The 26,880-nt window shown below is 32.7% G+C and overlaps 1 protein-coding gene across 1 annotated transcript in view; it reads right to left on the reverse strand.

The window, feature by feature from the left end:
- Window positions 1-613: 613 nt before the first annotated feature.
- LOC134710070 (cytochrome P450 2C29-like) overlaps window positions 614-26,880 on the reverse strand; it is a 32,267-nt gene continuing 6,000 nt past the window's right edge. The window contains exons 4-8 of the mRNA XM_063570245.1: window positions 4,687-4,855; window positions 3,828-3,964; window positions 3,078-3,174; window positions 2,392-2,598; window positions 614-902 (exon numbers count right to left, since the gene is read on the reverse strand). Coding sequence (XP_063426315.1) covers window positions 724-902; window positions 2,392-2,598; window positions 3,078-3,174; window positions 3,828-3,964; window positions 4,687-4,855 — 789 coding nt within the window. The 3' untranslated portion in view covers window positions 614-723. The remainder of the gene's footprint in view (window positions 903-2,391; window positions 2,599-3,077; window positions 3,175-3,827; window positions 3,965-4,686; window positions 4,856-26,880) is intronic.

Consider the following 26,880-nt stretch of genomic DNA (forward strand, 5'->3'; position numbering starts at 1 on the left):
ACCAGCAGTGGCATCGACCCAGTGGTGTAAAAAGTTATCAAGGTACCAGGATTATAATTTAGTACGCCAGACTGAGTCTGAGTCCGAGTCTGATGTAAGAAGATGCAACCAAAGAAACTAAACAAAATGACAATAATACATAAATAACAACAGACTACTAGCAGTTAACTGACATGACTGCTCCAGAGTTCAATTAAACTGGTTAAAATATTATGATTTCATCATATGAATTTTAAATGAGTTTAGTTCCGATGCAAATATCCTATAAGTGAATCAATATTAACGCCAATGTATGCAATCTTTATTGACCTAATAGCAGTATCGTAAATTTATCCCTTCTTAATAAGTCTATTTTAATTTTAATTGTTTTCTTTAATTTGAATTGACTTTCAAACAATCGAATGGTGTGATCGAAAACTGTGGATTCATTATTATTTGTTGTATACCAATAATAGTGTTTTTTTTTGTGGGAACAGAGTAATTACGCATTGATCGTTTCTAAAAGCTTTGTTTGCAGAGATTGTCAAAGCCACGATATCAAATAACCACGAAAATGCGATTTGTCGTCAATCCACGAAAATTGATACCAACAAAAATAAATGTATCCAGTATATATAAACAAAATACTTTGTATTTAATGATACATAATAAGTTAAAATAATATGAGTTTACTGAATGTATTTTAAAATGATGTTTTGTTTGACTCGCAGACATAACGTCGATTTATCTCAGATCAGCTATAAGTCGGTATGGCGATGGTGTCGTCGTAATTCCGGTTATCCCTTCGAATGATAAAATATCATCTTGGTTGACTTTAGAGAATTCAAATCTATGTAGAAGGTTTGAAAAGATTAGAAACAACTCTGATCGTGCTAACGATTCTCCAGGGCAGATCCGTGGGCCTGAAATACAAAAAACGAAATCAGTTAGTGAGTAACGAAGAAGGCACTTATCATACGGGGTATATATCTCCCAATTGATAGGATATTCTCGTGCTAGCATTTCCTATCATGATTTTTTTTATGGAGAGTTGCTACTCACAAGGAAGTTACTAATCCAAGAGTTCCAAATGGTGAAGTTGAAATTATCAATTCGTAAATTTTACGGACGCCATCACGTGTTGGTTGACCGTTATGGAATAACCGTTTCACAAATGATATCGGATATGTTCCTTACGTCGTAACTACAATACCCTTCCCTCTCACGAATGTGACCTACCAAACTGGACTATTTACCGGATTTGTTATCACATAAGCAACACGACGGGTGCCACATGTGGATCAGGATCTGCTTACCCTTCCGGAGCACCTGAGATCACTCCTAGTTTTTGGTGGGGTTCGTATTGTTTATTCTTTAGTTTTCTATGTTGTGTCATGTGTCTGTTTGTCTTTTGTGTTTTTAGCCATGGCGTTGTCAGTTTGTTTTAGATTTATGAGTTTGACTGTCTCTTTGGTGTCTTTCGTCCCTCTTTTATCAACGTTATGTCTTCGCAGTTACTTCATTTTTGATAACCTTCATCATCATTTCTCATTTGAAAGTCAGAAGTGCATAAGTACAGCACAACGTTGTGTGCATATATGACAAAAAAATGTCCTTAACAGATATGCCAAATGCATTCAAGGTCAACTTTGTCTGAGGGAGTCGAAACTTTAGATTCTTAACAATCTCAAATGAACGGGAATTTGAAAGAAGCATATGACATTAACCATGTCTTAACAAAAGCACTAATTACAGACCTGATAATACCATCTCGAACTCAAAGTCTACCGGCAAAGGTATCGACTCAGTGCTAAAGATGGATTAACCTTCACCATGGGCTTACAACTCAATACATGACTGCCAAAATTGGATAAATACACTTTAACATTAGGAGCTACATATAAAGGACCCCTAAAAAAAAACAACAACCAACAAATGACATAACAATTGGCAGATACTTGCACTTGCATTTCCTCGGAGTTCAGTATATTTGTGATTTTTTGTTTGCTAAACAAAACTTATATCATCATTGAACTAACAATCTTAAAACCAAGTACGTAGACATGTTAAACACGGCTCAAATAAGTACATGAATAAATTAACTACACCACTCCTAAAAATACCGTAAACATTTAGGTAATACGAGAGGGACGAAAGATACCAGAGGGAGAGTCAAACTCATAAAATATAGGTAATGAATGAATCACATTTACTCTGGCCACTGAAGAATAAAAATGGCGTCAAAGTAGGATGACAATGAATACTGAGGCACAATGACATAATATTTTATTTAAGAAATACATAATTATATCTTTTTTTAATTTCAATATACCCAAGACTTGCTTCTATGCTTTTCGAAAATAAATGTATATGTTTTAACTACAGTAACTATTTTTTATTTCATATACGTACCTAACGAAAAAGGTATCAAGTTTTCTTTGTTGATAATGTCATTGCTTTGATTGAGAAACCTCTCTGGATTAAACACCTTAGGGTCTCTCCAGATTGTTTCATCAAAATGTACAGAGATCAGGCTAGGTATAAGAATCGTATTTTTAGGTATTTTGTACCCATTGATTGTTGTATCACAAACTGCTACGTGAGGAATGGTGAAAATAGCTGTAAAAAGATAGAAGAAAATATACATGTTGAACAAACTCCACTGTACACAACGGCTAAACATAGCTCTAAAAGAGGAAAGCTAATATAGTAATGATATTTTTGTGTGAATATATTAAGCTTGTAGAGATTTAATCAAGTTTGTTTTTTTCATTCTGAAATTATTACACTGCTATAAAACAATGGATAACACATTTTTAAATCGTGATGGTAAGTGAGTAATAAGGCTACATGTAGGTGTTTTGTTGGCTTCTAAATTCTTACCTCTGTTATCAAAAGTAATTTAATTTGCGGTTAATTCTGTTTACCTTTTCTAAAATTTTGTATGCTGTTGTTATAGTTTAATCATATACATGTATGATTAACATGATTAACTATACATGTCAGCTCTACGACTCGGTTGACATTTCTAAGCTACCAATAATTAACCGATCAATCCTTTACTACTGATTCTGATAATTGAAACAGGACTTTGTTACCTGTATTTGACAGTCTTTGTATTTCCATCAAAGTAGCCTCGGTGTATGACAAATGACGTCTATCTGATAATCGAACCATTCTTCCTGGTCCTACTACCTACAAGTGAAAACAGTTTAATTTGTGAATTACTAATACTCAAAGTTATCACTTATATATCATTTATTTTAGTGATATAATAATTATTTCCCCTTATCTAGCATCCGATCACACGACACGATCGACCCTCACAAAACATTTTAATTTAAAGGACCCAATTCGATCCTTGAGCTAGGAGGTCCTACACTCACTTACCCCGCACAGGAGTTAACAAAATCTACTAGCTTTTAGAGCGCATCTGAGTTATCAGGAACCCCTTCATCATATAGATCACTGGAAAAAAATATTGCCGATATTTGTGTATAATTGGATGGAAAAAACTTAAGGAAATTCTTCGAATTATAAGTTATTATTAGTTTTAAGATTATGGGAAAAAAACATGGAGCACAATAGACGAACAACATACGACAAAACAATAAAAGGAAAAAGGAAATCTGTGCATTATGAGTAAATAAATAAAAAAGCAACAAATATCGAGGCCTGATTACCTGACGGGAGCAAAGTTCCTATACGATCATAAAAGGCATAAAGGTGCAGATATGTAACGCCTTATTTCATACCAATAATAATCCCAATACATTTAACCAAGTGTTTGTATATACAGAACTATGTATGTTTAGCAAAACATTCTTTTTATTATGTATTATGCTTGCCTTTGTAATTTCCTCTTGGCACCTCTTTTGCACATCCGGGTGTTGAATCATCCATTTGAATGACCAATCAAGCGTAGTTGAAGTCGTGTCAGTTCCAGCAGCAAACAAGTCCATAATTGATGCTAACAACGCCGCCGCTGCAATCAAAGAAGATGCATACAATCCAAGACATGATACTAAACAACAAGAAAGCCATGTTTTGTCCACATAAGACTCATCAGTGATGAACAGATAAAAAGTATTAGAAAACTAGACAAGTTAAAGTTAAAGAACATAGAATTCTAAAATTCCAATAAGTTGTGCCAAATACGGCTCAGGTAACATATGCCTGTGATCAAGAATGGTACGATTTCTGATCATATTTTCTCACAAAAATAGCATTTTGTCAATGTGGAGAAATGTTGTATCTCGTATGCGAGCGGATGGAAATTTTTCCCACTGCTTTGTGATACACCCCATGATTGAAACACAATGTGGGTCTACTACCGAACACTTACATGCCGCATCGTAGTCAAAAGGATTGCGAGTATTTCCATTATCCGTGTTCAAAACGAAATATCAACACGCCATTGGTAGAATTCCTAATGTTGGGAACGGTGTAAGCCAGTCACATTGATTAGTGGACACTTTTGAAAAACTTACCTTGAATATTTTGGATTCTGAAACGGGGAATTAGTCACCAATCACAGAAACGGAAGAACATGTTTATCACATAGTATGTCACTGATGAGTCTTATGTAGACGAAACACGCGTCTGACGTACTAAATTATAATCCTGGTACCTTTGATAACTATTATCTTCATTTGGGTTTACGATATCTTGTTTGGTGTTATGATTAAGAGTTATCTTTAAACTTACGATTCAAAGCAGACGTTCGTTCACTCTCCTCTTTTTCGGCTTCTACATACATATCTATAAAGTCTCGAATGTGTTCAGGGTCAAATGTCTCCCGGTGTTCGGTTATGTGTTTTTCAATATACTTTTTAAGAGTAGAAAAGCCATCTCTCCTTATCTTAAGATTGTCTTTCTGAAATGATGAAAAACAATATAAATACTAAATGTATATAACATGCATATGATAAATCGTCAATGAACACATACACAATTCTCAATTTTATTACAGGGGTAGGAATTAATGCCCTTTAACCAGTCGGGGCACTTAGCGAACTCCATAATATTATGGAATTGGCTAAAATTGACTGCTTTATGAAAATCCATAATATTATGAGATTAAATAATATTTCCAGTAATATTATGCGTGTCCATAATTTTGAATATTATTGAATTTCATAATTATGCATGAAAAAATAAAATTTGATGTGTCGGAAAAACAATGTTTTGGGTACTGCTAACATGTTCCGTGATTTATTAATCTTAAAATGCTATTTTTATGATCATCTATTAATTATATTCATCCAACAATCGTCGCCCTCCTCACGTCATCATTATAAATGCTTCCGTCTTCAATGTCTTTTATCTAGTTCAATTTTTTGTACAAGGGAGACAAATCGTGTCGTCTTATAAGCCATATTTTTGTTAAATGTATTATCGTTCCTTAAACAATGAATAAATCGTGTTGTAGAAAATAAAAGTAGAAAATAAGTGTGTCAGTTGACCTTGTTTACAATACATTAGTTTTATCAAGGGGAAATGTTATAAAAAAAATAGTACACATCCTTCAGACGTCTTTATAAATTATAAATGACTATATACACAATAGGTATAGCATGTATAGAAACGCATTACTTTCGCGTGTTTATATGTCTTAATTTGACGAAATTTAATTAATGGTCAGATCCACAAAAACTCATTACATGCAATTGTTATCGTTTCAAATTCAGTTTATATTGCAGACCGTTTCAATGCTGCTTATGTGTGTTTGTGTATATTGGGTAATGTGGATACATTAATTCGAATACAACGTATTTTTCCTGTCACCATCAAATTTGAAATGTTCCTTTTCAACTCATTTAAAATTAAAACTTTGTCTTTTAATGAAATGTTTCTTTTGTTGTCTTACATGTAAATAAAAAATACATCTTAGAATAAAAATCGAGACATTAAGACAGAAATTTAAAAACAAATCACAATCTACAAACATAGGCAGGTAGAAATAGATATTAATTTTGATGTATTACCAATAAATATTTATTTCGACGTCGGTAAATATTTGATGATAGATACACCTGAGTATTCAAAACAGCACTATGACTGTTGTTTCTCTACATAACACATTGAATATCAAAATTAAATCCATCTGACTTTTATATTTCTGCAGAAAAAAATCTTAAAAAATTACGATAACATATTGGTTCTCGAGAACCACAAAATTAATTTATATACAAGTATAAAAACAGCAGAAGAAATAAATTGTAAATATTAAAATATTTCAATGGGAAGCAAGGTCATGTAATACAATATTATTTAGTTTAGCAGTATGATCAATTGGTAAGAAACAGATGACATAATTTACGTTTGATATGAGAAATTTATAAAAATTGCAGAATGAACTCATTATAGCAATGACTAGTTGAAATTATGTCACAACATACTATCTATGGGAGTGCAACCTGTCAAAATAATCTTTTTGCAATAAAGATATAAGTATGAAATGTGGATAATGACTAATGCATGAAGACGTTTATAATATACTTTTACTTTTGTTTGTTAATATATAATATTAAAATCGAAAAAAAATCTATTTTTATTTATCCAAATTTATTTGTTGACTCCTTTGCACATCATACTAGTCAAAACACGAAGTTTGTTAGTCAAAATATAATACAGAATAATATAAATAAAAATATTAAATATTTACAACATAGAAATATGAACACTCCAAAGAAAAACAAATATCAATCACTACGTGTTAAACGCAATTCATTGAATGGTAAATCAGTTGATTCAAACAATAAAATATAATATAAAAGCAACGACAAATGTTGAATAAAGGTTTAAAAATTGTTCTATTATCTCGGCAAATATTCTAAAACTAAAACACCTGTATTTCTTAATTTCCGAATTCAGTAGTATTTTTTTCATATTTGCAAAAGTAAACCAATTACAAATAAAATACATAAAAACCAATATCAAGATATATCGTACAGCAGGTTGCATTTTTTTAAAATTTCCTATGCATTGTTATGTAAAGGAAAATTAGAACACTATTAAAGTTAAAACTAATTACTTGAATCCTGGTCAACATTTCAGACTTGTAAAAAAGCCGGGTTAATATAATATTTTCGTGTTTTGGCGTTAGGAAACTGTTTTTGTCCAATTTAGGTTTAAACGAGTGAATTCATATAAGATATATGATGTCCCATTGAATTGCTTTCAACTAATACAATAATAAATTACATAAATGAATGTTACTACATATTAAGTTTACAAAAATGTCGCGCTTACAAAATACTAAAACAATACAACCACTCTCTGTGAAAGAGGGGCGACAGATTCCAGAGGGACAGTAAAACTTATAGATCGAAAACAAACTGACAACGCTATGGTTAAAAAAGAAAAGACAAACATACAAATAATAGAACACAATACACAACAAAGAAAAGTAAAAACTTAGCAACACAAACCCCATTGGACACTGGGGATAATATGCTCCGGAAGCGTATGCTGATCCTGATCCACATGTAGTACCTGTCGTGTTGCTCATTTTATTACAAAACCGGTAAATACTCTTATTCAGTAGGTCATATACGTGAAACGGAAGGGGAATTTAGTTATGAAATAGGGAACATATCCGATATCATCTGTAAACGGTTAAACCATAACAATCATCTATCATCTACAATATACCACATTTAATAACCATATTCTATCGATGTATACTCTTCGACTATATTACATAAAGGCATTGATTTCAAAGCTGAGCAATACACTGATTCGTTTATTCAAATAAAGCAGTCAATGTGAAAGTTTCGACACCATTCAAACTCAGGTTCATAGACATCTTTGAAAAACTAAAGCTAATGATCAGTTAGCTTTGAAGAAGGCGTATTCTCTTTTGTAAAGTGCTATACAAAGTATTTTTCGCGAAAGCAACATACCATCCGTATATACATTGTACAAGACAATCCATACACTTACATCACACCATAATTAATATTATGGTATCCCATAATTTAAGATATATTATAAAAATCAATAATATTATAAGAACGCATGTGTGGATTAATATTATGAAATTAAATAATTTTCGAAATGCTTATAGATATTAAAAAATCGACCATTTCGTGATAACCATTTTGTTGGCATGTGTTTTGGATTCGGTAGACATATCTATAATTTGGTGGTCTCATAAGATAAAAACTGGCAAAATTTGACATAAGTAACAATTTATTTAGAAAAAAATCATTTATCCGTCATTCAAGCTCTGGTTCATGGACATATTTGAAAAAACTAACGCTTATGATCAGATAGTTTTAAAGAAGGCTTATTCTCTTTGGTAAAGTGCTAGTGACAAAGTGTTTTTTTTTTCTCGAGAAAGCAGCATACCATCCTGTATATCAATCTATGCACTTACATTACACCATAATGAATATTATGGTATCCAATAATTTAATATGTGTTATGAAAATCAATAACATTATAAGATAGCATAATATGTGGATTAATATTATGAAATCATATAATTTCAGAAATGCTTATAAATGCACCAAAAACATTAAAAAAAATCGAACATATTGTGATAACGATTTTTTTTGGAATATTTTTTTTGTTTCGGTAGATATATCTATCATTTGGTGGTCTCATAAGATAAACACTGTCTATGTTTTGAATTTGACATAAGTAGCAATTTATTTAAAAATTAACCATTTATCCGTCAGTTCTTTTACTTAAATCATAACTAAATACAGAAAAAGGGTACCCAGAGGACATAAAACCCTCAAGTCGAAAATAAACTGCCTACGCCATGGCTAGAAAAGAAAAAAAAAGAGGAAAAAAGTAGACAATTCTTCGAATATCTATTCAAATATAATATATGCAAAAGGTTCGTTATCACGATGTGTTCGATTTTTATATTTCTTGCATTGTATTATACATTTCAAAATTTTTGGATTGCATAATATTAGTTTACATTATGATATCGTATAATTTTATTGATTATCATGATATAGAGTAAAATAAGTGCGTGGATTGGTTTGTCCATTGGTACAAATTTATTTTTAGAACACAAGTATTAATACTTGTTTTAAAATATGGATCAAAATCAAATGAATATAATTACAAGGTCAAGCAGATACATATTAATTCGTAATAACTACAGGTATTATGCTCTACCGCATGTCAACTTTCACGTACTTTTATTTTAACTTTAGGGCGGCATACGATACTTGGTGACACCAAACAGCATCTTGTATTAATAGTCATATCAGAAAATGTGCTAAAATAAATTAAATGAAAAGAAACTAAAATTGCTCTTCAACAACGTGTTATCATTCTACATATTTACTATGATCATCTAAAACTGATGACATTAAGATAAGATGTAAGAATTTACGATTTCAGGACAACATAAATACTACGTATACATATGCATAATAAGATCCAATACATGCATTGCATATAAACAGTGATTGGTGTGGTTCTATAAAATAGCTAGTTATATAAACACTATGCTTTTTAGCCCACCTGGTCCGAGTGCCAAGTGAGCTTTTATCATCACATCCGAAAAATTAAAATAAAAAGAACTTTATTTTCAACTAATGATATGTCATACACCATTTATTCACACAATTCTCGATCGCACGTAACACAATCACTTTGCGTCCGTCGTCTGTCGTCGTTAACTTTTACAAAAATCTTGGGCTAAATTAAACCAAACTTGGCCACAATCATCATTGGAGTATCTAGTTAAAAATTGTGTCCGGTGACCCGTCCAATCAACCAAGATAGCCGCCATGGTCAAAAATAGAACATAGGGGTAAAACGTAGATTTTGGCTTATATCTCTAAAAACGAAGCATTTATAGCAAATATGGCAATGGGAATTTTTTTATCAGGTTAAGATCTATCTGCTCTAAAACTTTAAGATGAATTGGAGAACCTGTCGTTGGGTTGGTGCCCCTAAATTAGTAGTTTTCAGGAAATTTTGCAATTTTTTGTTATTATCTTGAATATTATTATAGATAGAGGTAAACTGTAAACAGCAATAATGTTCAATTGAGTAAGAACTATACATAAGTAAGCATGACCAAAATGGCCAGTTGATCCCTTTAGGGGTCAATACTTTATGAGTAAATGCTCTTTTTGTAAACATAAAGTAGTAATGTTTTGTAATCTTTTACAAAAATCTTCTCTGAAACTACTGTGACAAATTTAACCAAACTTGTCCACAATCATCATTAGGGTATCTCATTTAAAAAAATGTGTTCAATTACCCCGCTCGTGAATCAAGATGGCTAAAAATAGCACTTAGGGTTAAGTTTATTTTTTTGGCTCATATATCTGAAACAAAAGCATTTAGAGAAAAACCGCAGTTAATAAAATTGATCATTAAGTCAAAATTTTCAGACCAACCAGGCAACTTGTTGTTGGGCTGCTGCCCCCAAATTATTAATTTTAGGAAAATTTGGCAGCTTTTGGTTATTATCTGGAATATTTGTAAAGATCGAGATAAACTATTAAAAGCAATTATTAATGTACAGCAAAGTAAGAGCTACAAATAAGTCAGAACAAAATGGTCAATTGGCCCCTTTATGAGTTATTGTCCTATTCAGTCAATTTTAAACAAGTGTCATAAATTTTGTAAATTTTTGTAAATTTTACAAAATATTTTTCATTGTCACTTCTGAGCGCCCCAATTTCATTATAGATACAGATAATTGTAAGCAGCAAGATTGCTCAATAAAGTCAAATTTACAAACACATCACCAACACCAAATTACAATTTTGTCATGAATCTTTTAAGTGACGGACACATGCTATTTAGAGACTCGAGTTATTTATTTTAAAGAAATCGCATGTATAGACGCAACTGTACTGGTCGATATTTGCATGTGTTACGGAGTATATATCTTCCAATTGAAACGATATTCCCGTGCTTTTATGACAGTTATGGCTATTTTATATTTTTCTTATAGTATTTGTTATATGATTTATTTTATAACAATTGCATAATGATTTTTTGAAATTTTACTTTTAAATTTGCAAAAGTATCACCTCCTCCAAAGCAGTGGCAGCGAATGTGTGCTTATAACTTAGTTTTTATCCAATATTTACAATAGTTGCATTGATTTCGTACTCATTGTATTATAGTTTCACAACATTGTTTTTCGCTGTTAACATATCGCATGATAAAGACGAACTGCTTACGTCTGCAACATTAGACAGAAAGTTTCACACTAAGTTAACCTGATTCCCAGAGATGATAAAAACAAAGCAATTACATCGCCACCAGCTGCAATTGCAGACGACTTATTTGAACTCTGAATGACTAGACTGACCTACTGAAGGTGTCATAAAATTTAGGAATCCCTTTACGATTAACGTTTAACTTTCTAAACTGTAATTAACTTTTTAATTGGAAAATACTGTTATCTTTGGACGAAAATGTAAATTTGTTTCAATATAGTTATGCTGACACTTGCACAAGTATAAGTAAAATCAATAAAAGCGATTTCTACTCTACAGTGTACTAATTTACAATTATACTCCTTAAAACGATTAACTATTGTTTTCAATCCATGCAAAATTTAGAACTACTTAAGGTCAAGGAACAGTAAATGGGCTATTTCGCAGATTTTGTTAAAAATTTGCATACAACCTTGGCTCGAAGTATTTATTTATCGACATGTAGAAAATTCGTCTGTTCGGATAAGTAGTTGTATTCATATCAGCCTTAGTTCCTAACGTTTTTGTGTTTAGTTAATAAATAAGAATGACGAATAGCATCACAAAAAAAAACAGTTTAATGATGCTGTCAAACTGTCAAATCCAATGTATCTGGTTTTAAATTTCCTCAAATGCGCCCACGGCGAAAGAGTTATCTTTGTTTCATTTTTACGATGCCATGGCGTTTCCTTTAAAATTTAGTATACGTGTCGTTTTCTATCTGGAATGTACCTCTGTTTCTTGATTTACCAACATCGCATTCACATGAAACGGTTCTATGACGCATTAGAAGATCCACTCCGACATGCTTCATTGTCTTTTTAAAAAACTGTGCAATTTTATGAAAGATATGACAATTTTTAAAATACCGTTGGGAATGTGTAAATAGCAAAACCAGAAACCAAGAAACCAGAAATCAGAAACCAGAAACCAGAAACAAAAAATATAAAAAATATGTAATGTTGAATATTATTTTTTTAATAACTAAATATAATTGACATAATATAATTACACATTTATATTAAACTGATAAGGACTGTCATTTATGCATCTGCTGTAGCTGAAAACCTTATCAGATGAAACAAAACTTATATACAAACCAGATGCTCCGCAGGGCGTAGCTTTATACGACCGCAGAGGTTGAACCCTGAACGGTTGGGGCAAGTATGGACACAACATTCAAGCTGGATTCAGCTCTAAATTTGGATTGTGATTAAATAGTTGACACAGCATAGGTTTCTGACACAGAATGAATGTGTTCTAATGAACTTAATTTTTTTTGTTTTCTCTTAGAGCAATTCACTATGCTGTTGAATATTAATCCTCTCAAAAAAATGTTTGAAGAAATTTTCTTTTTATTTATGAAATTTCAAATGAGGAAATTGAACCCAATTTTTTTAATCACATCCCCCTTTCCCTTATTCCAAAACTAATCTCAATTAAAATTTCTAATGGAGTTTGCAACAATAACTACTCATTTAAATACATCATAAAATATTAAGATGTAAAAAAACTGCTTGTTATCACTGAATGGTAAAGATTATTTTAATTTATCAGTTGGTAGTAAAAAGTGAATATACATTGTATATTGTATATATAACAAAGATTTAAGTTGATTCTGGACAAAGAAAGATAACTCCAAATAAAAAAAATTCTTACAATTAGATATTTCTTGCTTACTATTCTGGACAAAGAAAGATAACTCGAATTAAAAACAAAATTGCTGTTTCACAATATTTTTCAATAAGATATTTCTTGCCATTGCGCAATACTGTGCAATTGAAAAGACTTGCTATTGCACAAAACTTAATATAATAATTTTAGATCCTGATTTGGACCAACTTGAAAACTGGGCCCATAATCAAATATCTAAGTACATGTTTTGATTCAGCATATCAAAGAACCCCAAGATTTCAATTTTTGTTAAAATCAAACTAAGTTTAATTTTGGACCCTTTGGACTTTAATGAAGACCAATTTGAAAACAAGACCAACAATGAGGAATCTACATACACAGTTAGATTTGGCATATCAAAGAACCCCATTTATTCAATTTTTGATGAAATCAAACAAAGTTTAATTTTGGACCCCGATTTGGACCAACTTGAAAACTGGGCCGATAATCAAGAATCTAAGTACATTTTTAGATTCAGCATATCAAAGAACCCAATCGATTAATTTTTTGTCAAAATCAAATGAAGTTTAATTTTGGACCCTTTGGACCTTAATGTAGACCAATTTGAAAAAAGGGACAAAAGTTAAAAATCTACATACACAGTTAGATTCGGCATATCAAAGAACCCCAATTATTCAATTTTGATGAAATCAAACAAAGTTTAATTTTGGACCCTTTGGGCCCCTTATTCCTAAACTGTTGGGACCAAAACTCCCAAAATCATTACCAACCTTCCTTTTATGGTCATAAACCTTGTGTTTAAATTTCATAGATTTCTAATTACTTATACTAAAGTTATGGTGCGAAAACCAAGAAAAATGCTTATTCGGGTCCCTTTTTGGCCCCTTATTCCTAAACTGTTGTGACCTAAACTCCCAAAATCAATACCAACCTTCCTTTTGTGGTCATAAACATTGTGTTTAAATTTCATTATTTTCTATTTACTTAAACTAAAGTTATTGTGCGAAAACCAAGAATAATGCTTATTTGGGCCCTTTTGTGGCCCCTAATTCCTACACTGTTGAAACCAAAACTCCCAAAATCAATCCCAACCTTTCTTTTGTGGTCATAAACCTTGTGTCAAAATTTCATAGATTTCTATTAACTTAAACTAAAGTTATAGTGCGAAAACCAAGAAAATGCTTATTTGGGCCTTTTTGGCCCCTAATTCCTAAAATGTTGGGACCAAAACTCCCAAAATCAATACCAACCTTCCTTTTGTGGTCATAAACCTTGTGATAAAATTTTATAGATCTATATTCACTTTTACTAAAGTTAGAGTGCGAAAACTAAAAGTATTCGGACGACGATGACGATGACGACGACGCAGACGACGACGCCAACGTGATAGCAATATACGACGAAATTTTTTTCAAAATTTGCGGTCGTATAAAAAGTGTCAGTTCAGTGTTGGACTGCATACTTAACTTGTTACATTGAAAGGATGACATTGATTATAGATGTTTTAATATTGTTTTATATTCTGGCTGTAAACGTATCTTTCAAGTGGCATTTTGAGTACAAATTGTGTCATGTTATTTAATCATTTAGATAAATAGTGATCAGAATACCACAAGTGAAATTGGAAAAAAAAAATCAGTTACACTGTTCATAGTTTCTATGTAAAAATTAGTAAAAAAAGAATAAACAGCTGCGTCTGCACATATTGTGGAACTGTTTCACAAATGCTGAATCCATGGGGGCTTAAAAGAACATTTAGGATCTCGTCTGCAGTGAGTCCACGGTTAATAGATGAAAATGCCTGATACAGGTCGAAATGCATCTGTCCTTGGAATTTTTTAAACTCGAGTTCTTCCTCCTCTTCCTCATCTTCCTCGTCTTCCATTTCAAAATCTGTATCAACATCTTTTTCTTTTTGAAGAGCTGGATCATAGAGACTTTGAAGAGAGTCTGTGTCTGACGATAGTACATGTATAACCACATCTTTATTATCATCATTTGAGCTGTCGCTATCTTGATCATCACATAAGGGAATTATTTGTCATCTTATCTTTGACCTATTCAAATGCATTTGCACGGAATCATTATGTTTTTTAAATGGTGACTTCTCTGGGGAAGACATAATTTCTATTACTTCTTCTAAATCTTCCTCAACTTTCATTGGTGGTCTGCTTTTCTGAGTTGCTTTTTTTCTTCTCTCCAATGGGAATGTTGGTTCATTGGAATCTTTGGCTTTTATATTTGTATACTTGAAAATACATAACTGTGGATTTATTACACTTTCACCTTTATATTTGTTTTACATCAGCAACCCTTTACTATAAAGTAAACACACGATTAAATGATCTATAAACAATGTCAACCTTTCAACACAATTAAAAATCCAACACTGAACTGACACTTTTTTGTATATAATTAAGTTTATTTACAATTGATAAGGTTTTCAGCTACAGCAGGTGCATAAAGATCAGAGTCCTTATCAGTTATACATGTGTATTTATATCAGGTCAATTATAATTAGTTATTAGAAACATATTCAATATTAGATAATTTTTAATTTCTTGTTTCTTGTTTCTTGTTTCTTGTTTCTGATTTCTGGTTTCTTAGTTTCTGGTTTTGCTATTTACACATTCCCAATACCGTTTGACCCCGGTGAATTATTTTTGCAATTTTAACGTATTTGAATAATTCTCTTCCTCAATATACATGAAATATATACAAGTTGAACATTAGTCAAACAATCATGCAGCTTCATTTAGTTACCTACAGAGTTTAAAGTCACGGATAGTTAATTGTCTTGACGCATTCAACATTTATAAATCATTTCTTTTGTATAATACTAGTATTTTATTTTTGTACAAAGCGGGTTTTAAGAGATTTAAAAAGTTCCAATATGCTTTTATACGGAGGAGTAAGGGGAGGACTAGAGATCTTCTATAATACGAAAACATAAATAAAAAAACAAGAATAAATTCTATGATTTAGAAAAACATAAATTGGATGCGCAATTGCTAATTTATTTTTCTATAACTTTACCCCTCCCTTTTTGCTCTCAAGAATATATTTCATAAATAAGACTTCATCTATTTTTTGGGTGTAATATAATAATAGTTCTCTAACTTATACGATTGGTAGAGCCTCCTAGATCAGTGCTTGAAATCTGTTATGATTATAACAGTCGACGTGCAAAGAAGTAACTAAGGGGACGACCATTTGATTTTCTGGGGGCTGGGGGGGGGGGGGGGGGGAGGCAGGAGGATTTGTTTTTGATCGGTTATTTATAATTGTAAACTGAGAGGACAGATTATTCATTTTCTGCACTATTGAAGCAAGATTTTTCATTTTCATTAAAGCAAGGGACTGATTATTCATTTTCACATCTATATTTATGATATTCGAAAACATACAATTTTTAAAATAATTGTTAATTATGAATGAATAATACATGTGTAGTCAAGTTATTGTCATCTTCACTAGCCAAGGGTTATGATCCACTTCCGCTCTCTTCTTGAATCGATGTGGATCCTAACCCTGGGCTGGCGAAGATGAGTTATTGTGTAGCATGCATTTAATCAAAATTAATCATTATCCCTTGCAGAAATTTTAAGATTCAAGATTTTATTCATAACCTCAGACACATACTTGTGTACAAAAGGAAAATATATACAAACATATTAAGATAATACATAGCGAGACAGGACAACCGAAACACAAATACATAGTAAATTATAAAAGACAATTGATATATATAATTAGTAGTATTTTATACTTTTCTTTACGAAATGAATCATTTGTATTCCCAATCGACATACTTGTATTGCATTCATTCATAGTATTTAAGTTTGGTTTTTCCTAGCCTCTTTCACAAGTATTGTCAAACATATTTTGCCGAGCGGAGCGAGGCAACATTTTTTTTTGAAGGGTTTTGGAACTGCTGAAGGCCCAAGAAGCTATAGACCGGCTGAGTTATTTATTTACAATACATTGCAAGTCAGGTAATTTATTTTCAAACTACTAAAGAACAACCCATTTATTTATCATGGCCGAGTTATTTATTTTCAAAATCCTCCTGCCCCCCTCCCAGAATAGCAAATGGTCGTCCCCTAAGACCAGTGCATCTTTCTTCTTGATCAAATATCTCAACTCAATCATCTCGCGGGGTCCACACGAGTTCACATGTATATGGGCCACGTGTTTTTTTAATTCCGATTTTCATATGTAGTTTAAAAAAAAATAACAAATTAAAAAAGGCTAACCGTATTAGGGAAGTAATGTGTAGTTCCGTCACTCATTGAATATTTTTATGTATTTGAATTCGTCGACAAGTTATTTTATCAATCTCATTTAAATTATATATACCATGTACATGTACGTACAAATGTACATGTGTATATGTTCCAGACCGTATGAGTATTTGGACCGTACACGTACGGTCTATACCGTATGCGTACTTCGGTCGGACAGTACGCGTACGGTCTGATTAATATTAAGATTAATATTAAGAAGTTGGTCAAGTTTATTAGATACACATGTATATAACAGATCAACATACATGTATCTTATATCTCAAATTAATATAAAAAGTTTAATAGTAATTGAAATCAAAACGTAATATTTTAACTATTTGAAAACAAAATCACACTGATTTAATCTCTTAATTTCCTGTATTTAGCATGTCAGTATGTTTCAATATTTGCAGCCCATTATGCTTCTTGTAATTGAAGTTATCAGAAGAAGACATAATGTCGGAGGACAATTGTTTTAGAATATTTAGATACTTTACAAAAAATGCATATGCATAGGAACATGCATGCGCAAAACTTATTAATGTAAAACAAATATGTGGAAACTTGTGGAAGCAAGGCTTTGTCACCTTGGGCCAGAGTAACAAAATAGGATTCACAGATATTAAATTAAACAAATATTTAATCTCAATTGTTCGCTTATTTACTGAATCCATCTCATTGTAATAGTAAGATTTGTGTAACTAAAAATACAGATTATGATAAAAATTTGTTTAAATTTAACCCATAAGATCCCAAAACATGTATGATCAGCTGGACCATACACGTATACTCATACGGTCCGACCGTACGCGAACGGTCCAAATACTCATATGGTCTGGAACATAAACAATTAATGTATGTTTGTTAATGGGACAATGTTTCTCTGTCTTAAAATCAATTTTACTATTCTATGTCATACCTATACAGTAAAGAGTTGAGCACTTTTGTTGTATGTTTATTTCATTCGGTCTTATTTACACATTAAATTCTTCCATAATATCACTGGTGAAGCTCAAATATTTAGTCGGAAGGCTCGGTTTATCAATATTCTTAGATCTGACTTGGTTTTTTTTCTTTTGTTCTAAGGGATGTTTAAATACCCTGCCACGTCAGGTCTATGTTTTAGTTGAGAGGTTTTTCTGTTTGTATCGATCTGATGAGATGATCCATTTTCAACTGATTTCTATATTTTGTTCAAATGTTATGTATGCTATACAATCACCACTGCCACAGGTTAGAAGAAGGTTTGAGCGCTCACAAACACGTTTAAACCCGTTACATTATATATCCATTCGATCACTGATCTGATTTCATTGTTTTTAATAAATATTGCCTTTTTTTCACAAATGAATTGTTTCGCATTTTTGTATGTCGTGGACTTTCATAATCGACTAGAAGGTATCGGTTTTTCTCATTGTTGAAGGCCGAAAGGTTGCCTCTTTTTGCTAATATCTTGTTCATTTTGAACTTGGTGGAAAGTTGCCTTTTATTGCAGAAAACAACATGCAAAACGTTCATTAAACGTTTGGCAAAGATTATACTCCATTTACACTGTGATGGATGGTCTTGACAATATTGAAAAGGTGTGAGATATTAGCAATACTCCATAAAACAAATTGATGAACAAGTTTCCAGACAAACAAAATCAAAAGTGAGGAAAATTTGTTTCTAACAGTTCACTCCCTCATTAACACGAGTAACACTACCAATGCATTACCTCCATGTTGCATTACTTGATATGATAAACACGATCGTACATAAATATACCCGAAGTAACATGAATACCCGTAAAGTATTTCATTAAATCTTCTCGCGTAAGGATTCGATTGAAGAAGTGTTTGATTAACAAAAAACTGTGTTAAGGAAGTACATACCGTTAAAGGGTTATTTTTGCGGGTGTACATTTTCGCGATGTTTCGCTGAATAATGTATACGAAATATTTTGGTGGTTATGATGTTGTCAGATTCAAGACTTTGCATATGCACTTGATATATTAAATTGACGAAATTCATTTTGGCGAATTTGTTCTATCCTTAAAAATAAGCGAAAATTTACCCCCGTGAAAATAACCTGCTTTACGCTATTTGTAGTAAACTAATTGCTACAAAATTGGCCGGTTTTCGAAGATGAGAATTAAGATTGTTTTTTAGAAATTTCGCTCTCTGTGTCCTTGAAACTTTTATTGTTTTATTGTTTATTTTAATGTTGGAAAAAGTTAGATATTCTAGATTTGGTTATTTTATCGTTTTTATACCTCTTGCAGGTTTCTACATTAATACCGGCGTCGTATGACAGGCGTATTCAAAATCCATGTAAGCAACATATACGCTAGTGATTTTTATCGTATTCAACTTGTCATTCATATGTGTATCGTGTGCCTAACCAACTTAAAGCGTGTTAAGGACATACAAGAAGCGTACTGATACGCGTTTATCGGGCGTTCAAGTAACGTAAGTTGTCGTATATCTGGCGTTTGTCTAACGAGATTAAATGCACGCTACGAAGGAAAAACATCCCGGTCGTATATAGGATAATTGTCCGAGCCTTCGGCATGTCTGTGACATGTAGTTATAGGATGCTTAACTGAACTAGTACACAATTAGAAACCAGCTGAGGTCCAGCTACGGGTGCGGTATTTTTTCGCGGAATTGAAGACCCATTTGTGGCCTCCGGCTGTTATCTGCTCTTAGGTCGGGTTGTTGTCTCGTTGACATATTCTTCATTTCCATTCTAAATTTGTTTTAAGTTTTTCTGGAAACATATGGTCTTGTCAATTCAAGGACATCTGCCACTAAATGTCAGAGCAAGTTTTGTTGACTGTCAGAATACATTTTTGATACGCCATGGAAACGTTTTATACGTTTACGGAGCGCTGACACTACGCCAGGCATATGTTACAAACGCCCCGTGTACTTCCAAGTAAAAGTCCCAATAAACGAAAGTCGAACAATATTGAGGCGGATACAACGTGTCCTAAACGTATCTCAAACTGATCTATAGCGTTTTCCAACACGCTTGTAACTTAATTGTGTGTTACATTGTACGTGCGTGTAGCGAACAGGTATTCGCTTGAAAAACGCTAGAGCCAGACGGTTTTTTTTCAGTTGCAAACACCCTTCTTGGGGTTAAAGCGTTAACCAAACATATACCTTTGTATTTCGACGTACTTCGAACGTATGCAACGCGCATGAAAAGGTGAAAAGGTTTGTTAGCGTTTATCTTTCGTGCACCTAACGTATACGGACGTACCCCATTTTCTCTATATACCTGGTGCATGTCGGTCTACACGCCAATGTGTGACGCCGGCATTACATGTGCAGTAACCTCGACGATTGAGTGCACATATATGTAAGAACAAAACAGCTCCCATGTGCACACAAGACGTAATTCACTTTTCATCATCGACTTATGCCTGTAGTTATTGTATATCTATGTACTTTAGTACGCCATTTTTACCCCCGTATACCACTCGCATACCACTATTGCCAGTGGCGATCTATAATAGGGCGTTCAAGATGTATACTTCCCCCTTCTTTCATCGACATTGAAAGAAAATATTATGGTTCTCACAATTGAAGGTATCTAACGGATAAAATATAGGTTCATCTACAGAAGATCCTCTCGCCAGTATGAATTGCCTTGTTGGGATATACACTCCCTTTTCACATATGTATCATGCATTCTTCCTGATTGTACTCAGTCTAATTATTGTACAAAAATGGAATTAAATCAGTCTAGAAAAGACATTTATATTAGAATTTCTTTATCTAAACTTTTTGAAATATTTAAAAGAAAAATTTGTGTATTTTAATAGTAGCATGTCATATCCTAACTAAGGCTACATGTATACACTTGCATTGGGAACCGTCGAGTTATGCATTAAATAATTGCTCGCGTCATAAAACATAATTATAAAAAAAAAATATGGTATTGTTGCCATTGAGACAATTCTTTAAAACAGATAAAATTACACAAAATTTAACAACTAAAGGTTTCCGTACGGCCTTCACTAATAAACAAATCGCATACGGCATAATCATCTACAAAGCCTCGAAATGATCGGTTAAACCATTCAGACGAGAAAACAAAAGGCCTGACTTATTGTTCATATGTGAACGACTAACAAAAGTATGATATATTGCAATGTGTTCCCCCTCGATATCGTAGAAATATTCCCATTGGGAACACAAGATAACAGTGATCATTTGGTAAAAAAATGAAATACCCCTCTATAGGGAATCTTGTAATAAATCCCTGGGTGACACATGATGAAATTATTACAATGTGAAATCTTCCGCTTGGACCACAGTATAAAGTTATCTATTTATGAAACATTATCTGGGGAACATAGAGAAAAAGAATCGGAATAGCAAAATTTTGAACTTCTCGGAAAATTTAAAACGTAGAGTGACTTAGTCCTTAATAAAATGACTAAAAATCAAACACATCAAACGACTGAACGACAACTGTCTTATACTCCTGACTTGGAAAAGGCATTTTTTTCTCTGCAGAAATGATGGGTTAAACCTTGTTTAATAGCTAACTAGTTCTTGAAGTGACAATTAAGAGAACTTCAGTGAACATTAATTTTAATAACATGTCTCTTCAGTAATGCTCGAGGCCCAAATATTTGAAAATCCAAAGGTTATTAAAAGGATGAAGAGCTACAAGCCAAAAAAGGACAAACTTATTAATGATAAAAAAAAAGGGGGGCAAGGAATCAGAGCTGTGCATGAGGATGATACATCCGTTAAGTTTAGGGTACAGATGTTTATAGAAACTTTTTCTTGTATATCCCTTGGGAACACACAATACAATTTGCCTATTTCTGAAATGTTTCATTGGAGAAATTGAAATGGTACATATGATAAAAAGTATGATTTAGTGAACTAGGAACACATAACACAAATTCATCATTTAATGAAATATTCGATGTGGAACACATAATAAAATTATTTTATTAGCGAAACAATATTGGGAGGAAAAAATATATAAACTTGAATCTTGAAAAACACATATCAAACGTTACTGGATACAATGTTTCTTGTTAAATATTCCATGTTTTACCATCGAAGTGTTCTATAACAGAACACATTAATATTATACAAAGAACACATGTACAACCGTTACAGTTAATTAAATAATTATCTAGGGAACACACTCCTTAAGAGATCTTTTAAGATACATATGGTGAACACATACATGTCCATTAAAGATTAATGGTTCCACATAACTCGTTATTTATTTTCTGTTAGGCGGATAGAGTTAAAGAACATGATGTGGGTAGCGGGAGTTGATGTAGGGAAGTTGGAGTCGAGGGATTGGGAACTGGATGAATAGGGGGTGGGGTGGTGGGGTGATAAAAATTTAGTTATTCTGGTGAAAATGTTTTAACCGATTTTCGTATAGAAATAACGGGTTTAAGGAAGTTGAAACCATGCAACACCTGAACATCCGTCTTTTCTGTAACGTTATATGTATATTTTTTTTCATAAATGATTAGACAACCAAAAATAGCAGATTTTAGATGAACATGTACATACTTGTATCCTATGACTTCCTTAATCTTTATAAACATAATAAAAAAATATTTTCACGCAAGTTACTTTTGTAGATTTGTATAGTAAAAGTTATTACAGTTTGCTATCTCACTGTCGGTTCCCGGGCTGAGGGTGGGGTGGGGTTCCGGTGGTTGGAACCACCTCTTTTTGGACGATTAATGCATTTGAATTAGGACATATGGTTGGAACATCCCCCCTTTTTTTTAAGAGCTGGATCCGCCCCTGTATCTTGAGTACGCAATTTACTTTTCATTGCAATATTAACGTGTACAATTTCTAAACAACGCATTTTATACAACATTAAACATGTATGTTAGCGTTCACCAGTATTAACCGCAGATAGAAAAAGGCGCGTTGTTGAAATAATAAAATGTAATTTAACAAACAAGATTGGAATGTTAAAGTTATAGGTTTGTCGCTGATTAGAATAAACAGGCTGGGAGTTCCGATAATAAATTTCAAACAAACGCTACAACTTGACTGTCTGCAATTGAGATTTCCTGTCGAAATAATTATCCGCTTTACTTAGGAAGAATGCATGTTTTGAAGGTTATAAAATGCGAGTTTAATTTTAGTATTTCAGTTTGTTTATGCAAACATCATATTACTACATATAACTTTTAACTGATTCGCTGTAATTGATTGTTATTTTCTTTGAAAAGTTTGCGTCCAGTCAAAAATTATAGATTATAATTGTTCACGACGAGAACAGATAAGTAATAAGTACAACTTGCAGGTCCTTTGTGCCACTGTATTGGGTTTTAACATCACGTATGTTTTAATTTGTTGTGAGATAATTCTGACTCCTACCATTTAGATTTAAACAAATATAATGTCTATCAATAGTAAAACAAGCATAGAGCATGACATTATTCTCATTGGAAAAATAAGAACTTAAAATTGAGAAAAAAAATTGGGAATGTGTAAAAGAGATAGTAACCCATCCGAAGAGCGGAACACAGCACAAGGCCACAAGTGGAATTTTCTTGCATCTAAACAATAAAGTTGTATCTTAGTTTAGCAAAAAAAGTGTAGTCTCCGACACATATAAATGATTCAAAAGAAGAGGTGAATAAAACATACAAGACTACCAAAGGCAAGAGAATCCTGATTTAAGATAGTCGCACAAATGCGGCGTGAATAACATGTTAAATATCTTAACCCCCCTTTCCCGCCTCACTAGACATCTAGCCAATGCGGAATTAACAAACACACAACAATACGCATAGTAAAAAGAAGTTCGAATTCAATGTTAAAAAAGGTAACAAAAGAAAACTATAAGACACGTACATGATTGTATCAGCTTGACAGGGACACATTCGAATGTATGCATATATTGCAAAGTGCACAAAATCGTTCCGCATGTAATAGCCCACGTTTTATAAGCGAATAAGGACCGAATAAGTAACAGGATAACAGTGTAGCGCTGAAACAGGTACATAGGCGCTAATATGTTTTCTTCTCCTCTTAAAACACATAGGTACCACCAGAGACAAGAAAACAATTGAAAATCATTTTCTAAAAGGTGCAACGTATTACAAACGTATGAGACACGAATACGAAACGAATAAGTAGTAGGGTAACAGTCGAGTGCTGAAATGGGTACATACGTGCTTATAGGGTTAAATCACCCCTTAGAACCCAAATTTACCACCAGTGACAAGAAAACAATTGAAAAATGTGCAACGTATAACCCACGTATTATACTCGAAAAAGGCACGAATAAGTAACAGGGTATCAGTCGAGCGCTGAAACTGCTATATACGCGCTGATAAGGTTATATCACCTCTTAGAAACGAAATCTACAACTAGAAACAAGAAAACAATTTAAATTCTTTTTTTCAAAGGTGCAACGTATACCTAACGTATTAAAAGCGATTAAGGAACGAATAAGTAACAGGGAATAAATTGAGCGCTGGAACGGGTACATACGCGCTCATAGGGTTATTTCATCTCTAAGAACACTTAGTTACCGACAGAGACATGAACAAAATTGAAAATCATTTTCTAAAATGTGCAACGTATAATACGCGTGTTAAATACAAGGTATTAGTCAAGCTCCGACACGATATACACCCCGTTAACATGTTTTATAGCTGACCATGCGGTATGGGCTTTGCATATTGTTGAAGGCCGTATCGTGACCTATAGTTGTTAATGTCTGTGCCATTTTGGTCTATTGTGGGGAGTTGTCTCATTGGCGATCATACTACATCTTCATTTTTATACAAGCGCTAAAAGGTGATTTCCCTTCTTCGAACCAAGAAGCAGATCTTCAAACATACGAATATCAAACATTTAAAAGACCCTTTAAAAGGTAGAATGTATAAAAATCAAATAAGAAACAAATAAGTATCTAACATAAAGCAACAGGATATGTTGAGCACAAACACATATAAATAAGTCATAAAAAGGTCATTTTACCTCAACAAATTTGGAACTATAACCAGCGATAATAATATAAACAATTAAAAAGGGGGAAGGATATCAAAAATCGAACAAGTAACGAATAAGGAATAAGTAATAAGTAACGAATAGGTAACGAATAGGTAACGAATAGGTAATGAGGAATAAGTAACGAATAGGTAACGAATAAGGAATAAGGAATAAGTAACGAATATGGAATAAATGTAATAAGTAACGAATAGGGAATAGGGAATAAATAACGAATAGGGAATAGGGAATAGATAACGAATAGGTAACGAATAGGGAATAGGGAATAAGTAACGAATAGGTAACGAATAGGGAATAGGGAATACGTAACGAATAGGTAACGAATCAGGAATAGGATATAAGTAACAAATTGGTAACGAATAGGGAATTGGGAATAGGGAAAAAGTTACGAATAGGGAATAGGGAATAAGTAACGAATATGTAACGAATAGGGAATAAGTAACGAAGAAGTAACGAATAGGGAATAAGTAACGAAGAAGTAACGAATAAGGAATAAGTAACGAATATGTAACGAAAAGGGATTATGGAAAACGTAACGAATAGGTAACGAATAGGGAATAGGAAATAAGTAATGAATTGGTAACGAATAGGGAATTGGGAATAAGTAACGAATAGGGAATAGGGAATAAGTAACAAACTTGACGTCCATAATACTTTTCTCGTCTACAATGTTGGAGTGTGTCTTTGTCTAATATGATATAGACCAAGGTGAGCAACACAGGCTCTTTTGAGTCTCCAGTTATTATTCAAATGGCGTTTTTGTGTTGTTTTAACTCGCCCAATATTCCGAGACAGTAGTGAAAATAGAAGTAATTCGAATCTTTCATTACAATGCAGAAAATGAATGAATAAATAAAATTGAAAGACTTTGTCTAGCTGCAATATTCCTCTTTCAGATGTGATTACTATGACGAAAAAATGATCTACGACACACAATCAGTACATGCAATGCTAAAAACTCAAAAAAGCACACGAACCGCGCTTTAAATGCTTGTCATCACTCGAAATATTAGTTAGGAATTCGATATGGGGAAAATATCCCTCACCTCAAGTTGAAAAAAAAAACAATTTTCACTGTGTAAGTGATTCTTGATGTTGAAAGATTTCAGAAAATCATGAACTAAGCTTTCTCATATAAAAGATGTTGTATGATTGCCAATGAGACAAATCTCCATAAGAGACCAAATGACAAAGAAACTAACAATTATAGGTCACCGTACGGTCTTCAACAATGAGCAAAACCCATACCACATAGTCAGCTATAAAAGGTTCCGAAATGACAAATATAAAACAATGCAAACCTAAATTACGTACAAAGATGAACGAAAATCAAATATTCAATACATCAACAAACGACAACCACTGAACTTCATGATCCTGACTTGGGACAGCTTGTTTGTAGTTCTTTTGTGTGATGAATGCATTAAAATAAAAGGTCGACTTGTTGCTATTTTTTTTCCTGCAGCAGGAAATATTACTTCTCTACCGAAATATTAGAATATTATTAAGCAAAAACTCCTAGAAAAGTTTAATAAATTAATTGAACATATGAACAATACTGCTTATGTTAAAAAAAGATTACAATAAAAGTATTCCAATACAATTAAATGTGTCATGTCATGATCAAACCGACCCGTCAGTTTCGTGCTGGCATAGATGTCTTTCGTATGAGTGATGTTTTTCGAGGCAATTTATAAGAACTATTACATTAGCGGGTCCAGGGAAAGGGGGGTCCGGGGTTTGAACCCTCCTCTCTTTGGCCGATCAATGCA

The sequence above is a fragment of the Mytilus trossulus genome, chromosome 3 (assembly GCF_036588685.1).
Source record: "Mytilus trossulus isolate FHL-02 chromosome 3, PNRI_Mtr1.1.1.hap1, whole genome shotgun sequence".
Taxonomy (NCBI): domain Eukaryota; kingdom Metazoa; phylum Mollusca; class Bivalvia; order Mytilida; family Mytilidae; genus Mytilus; species Mytilus trossulus.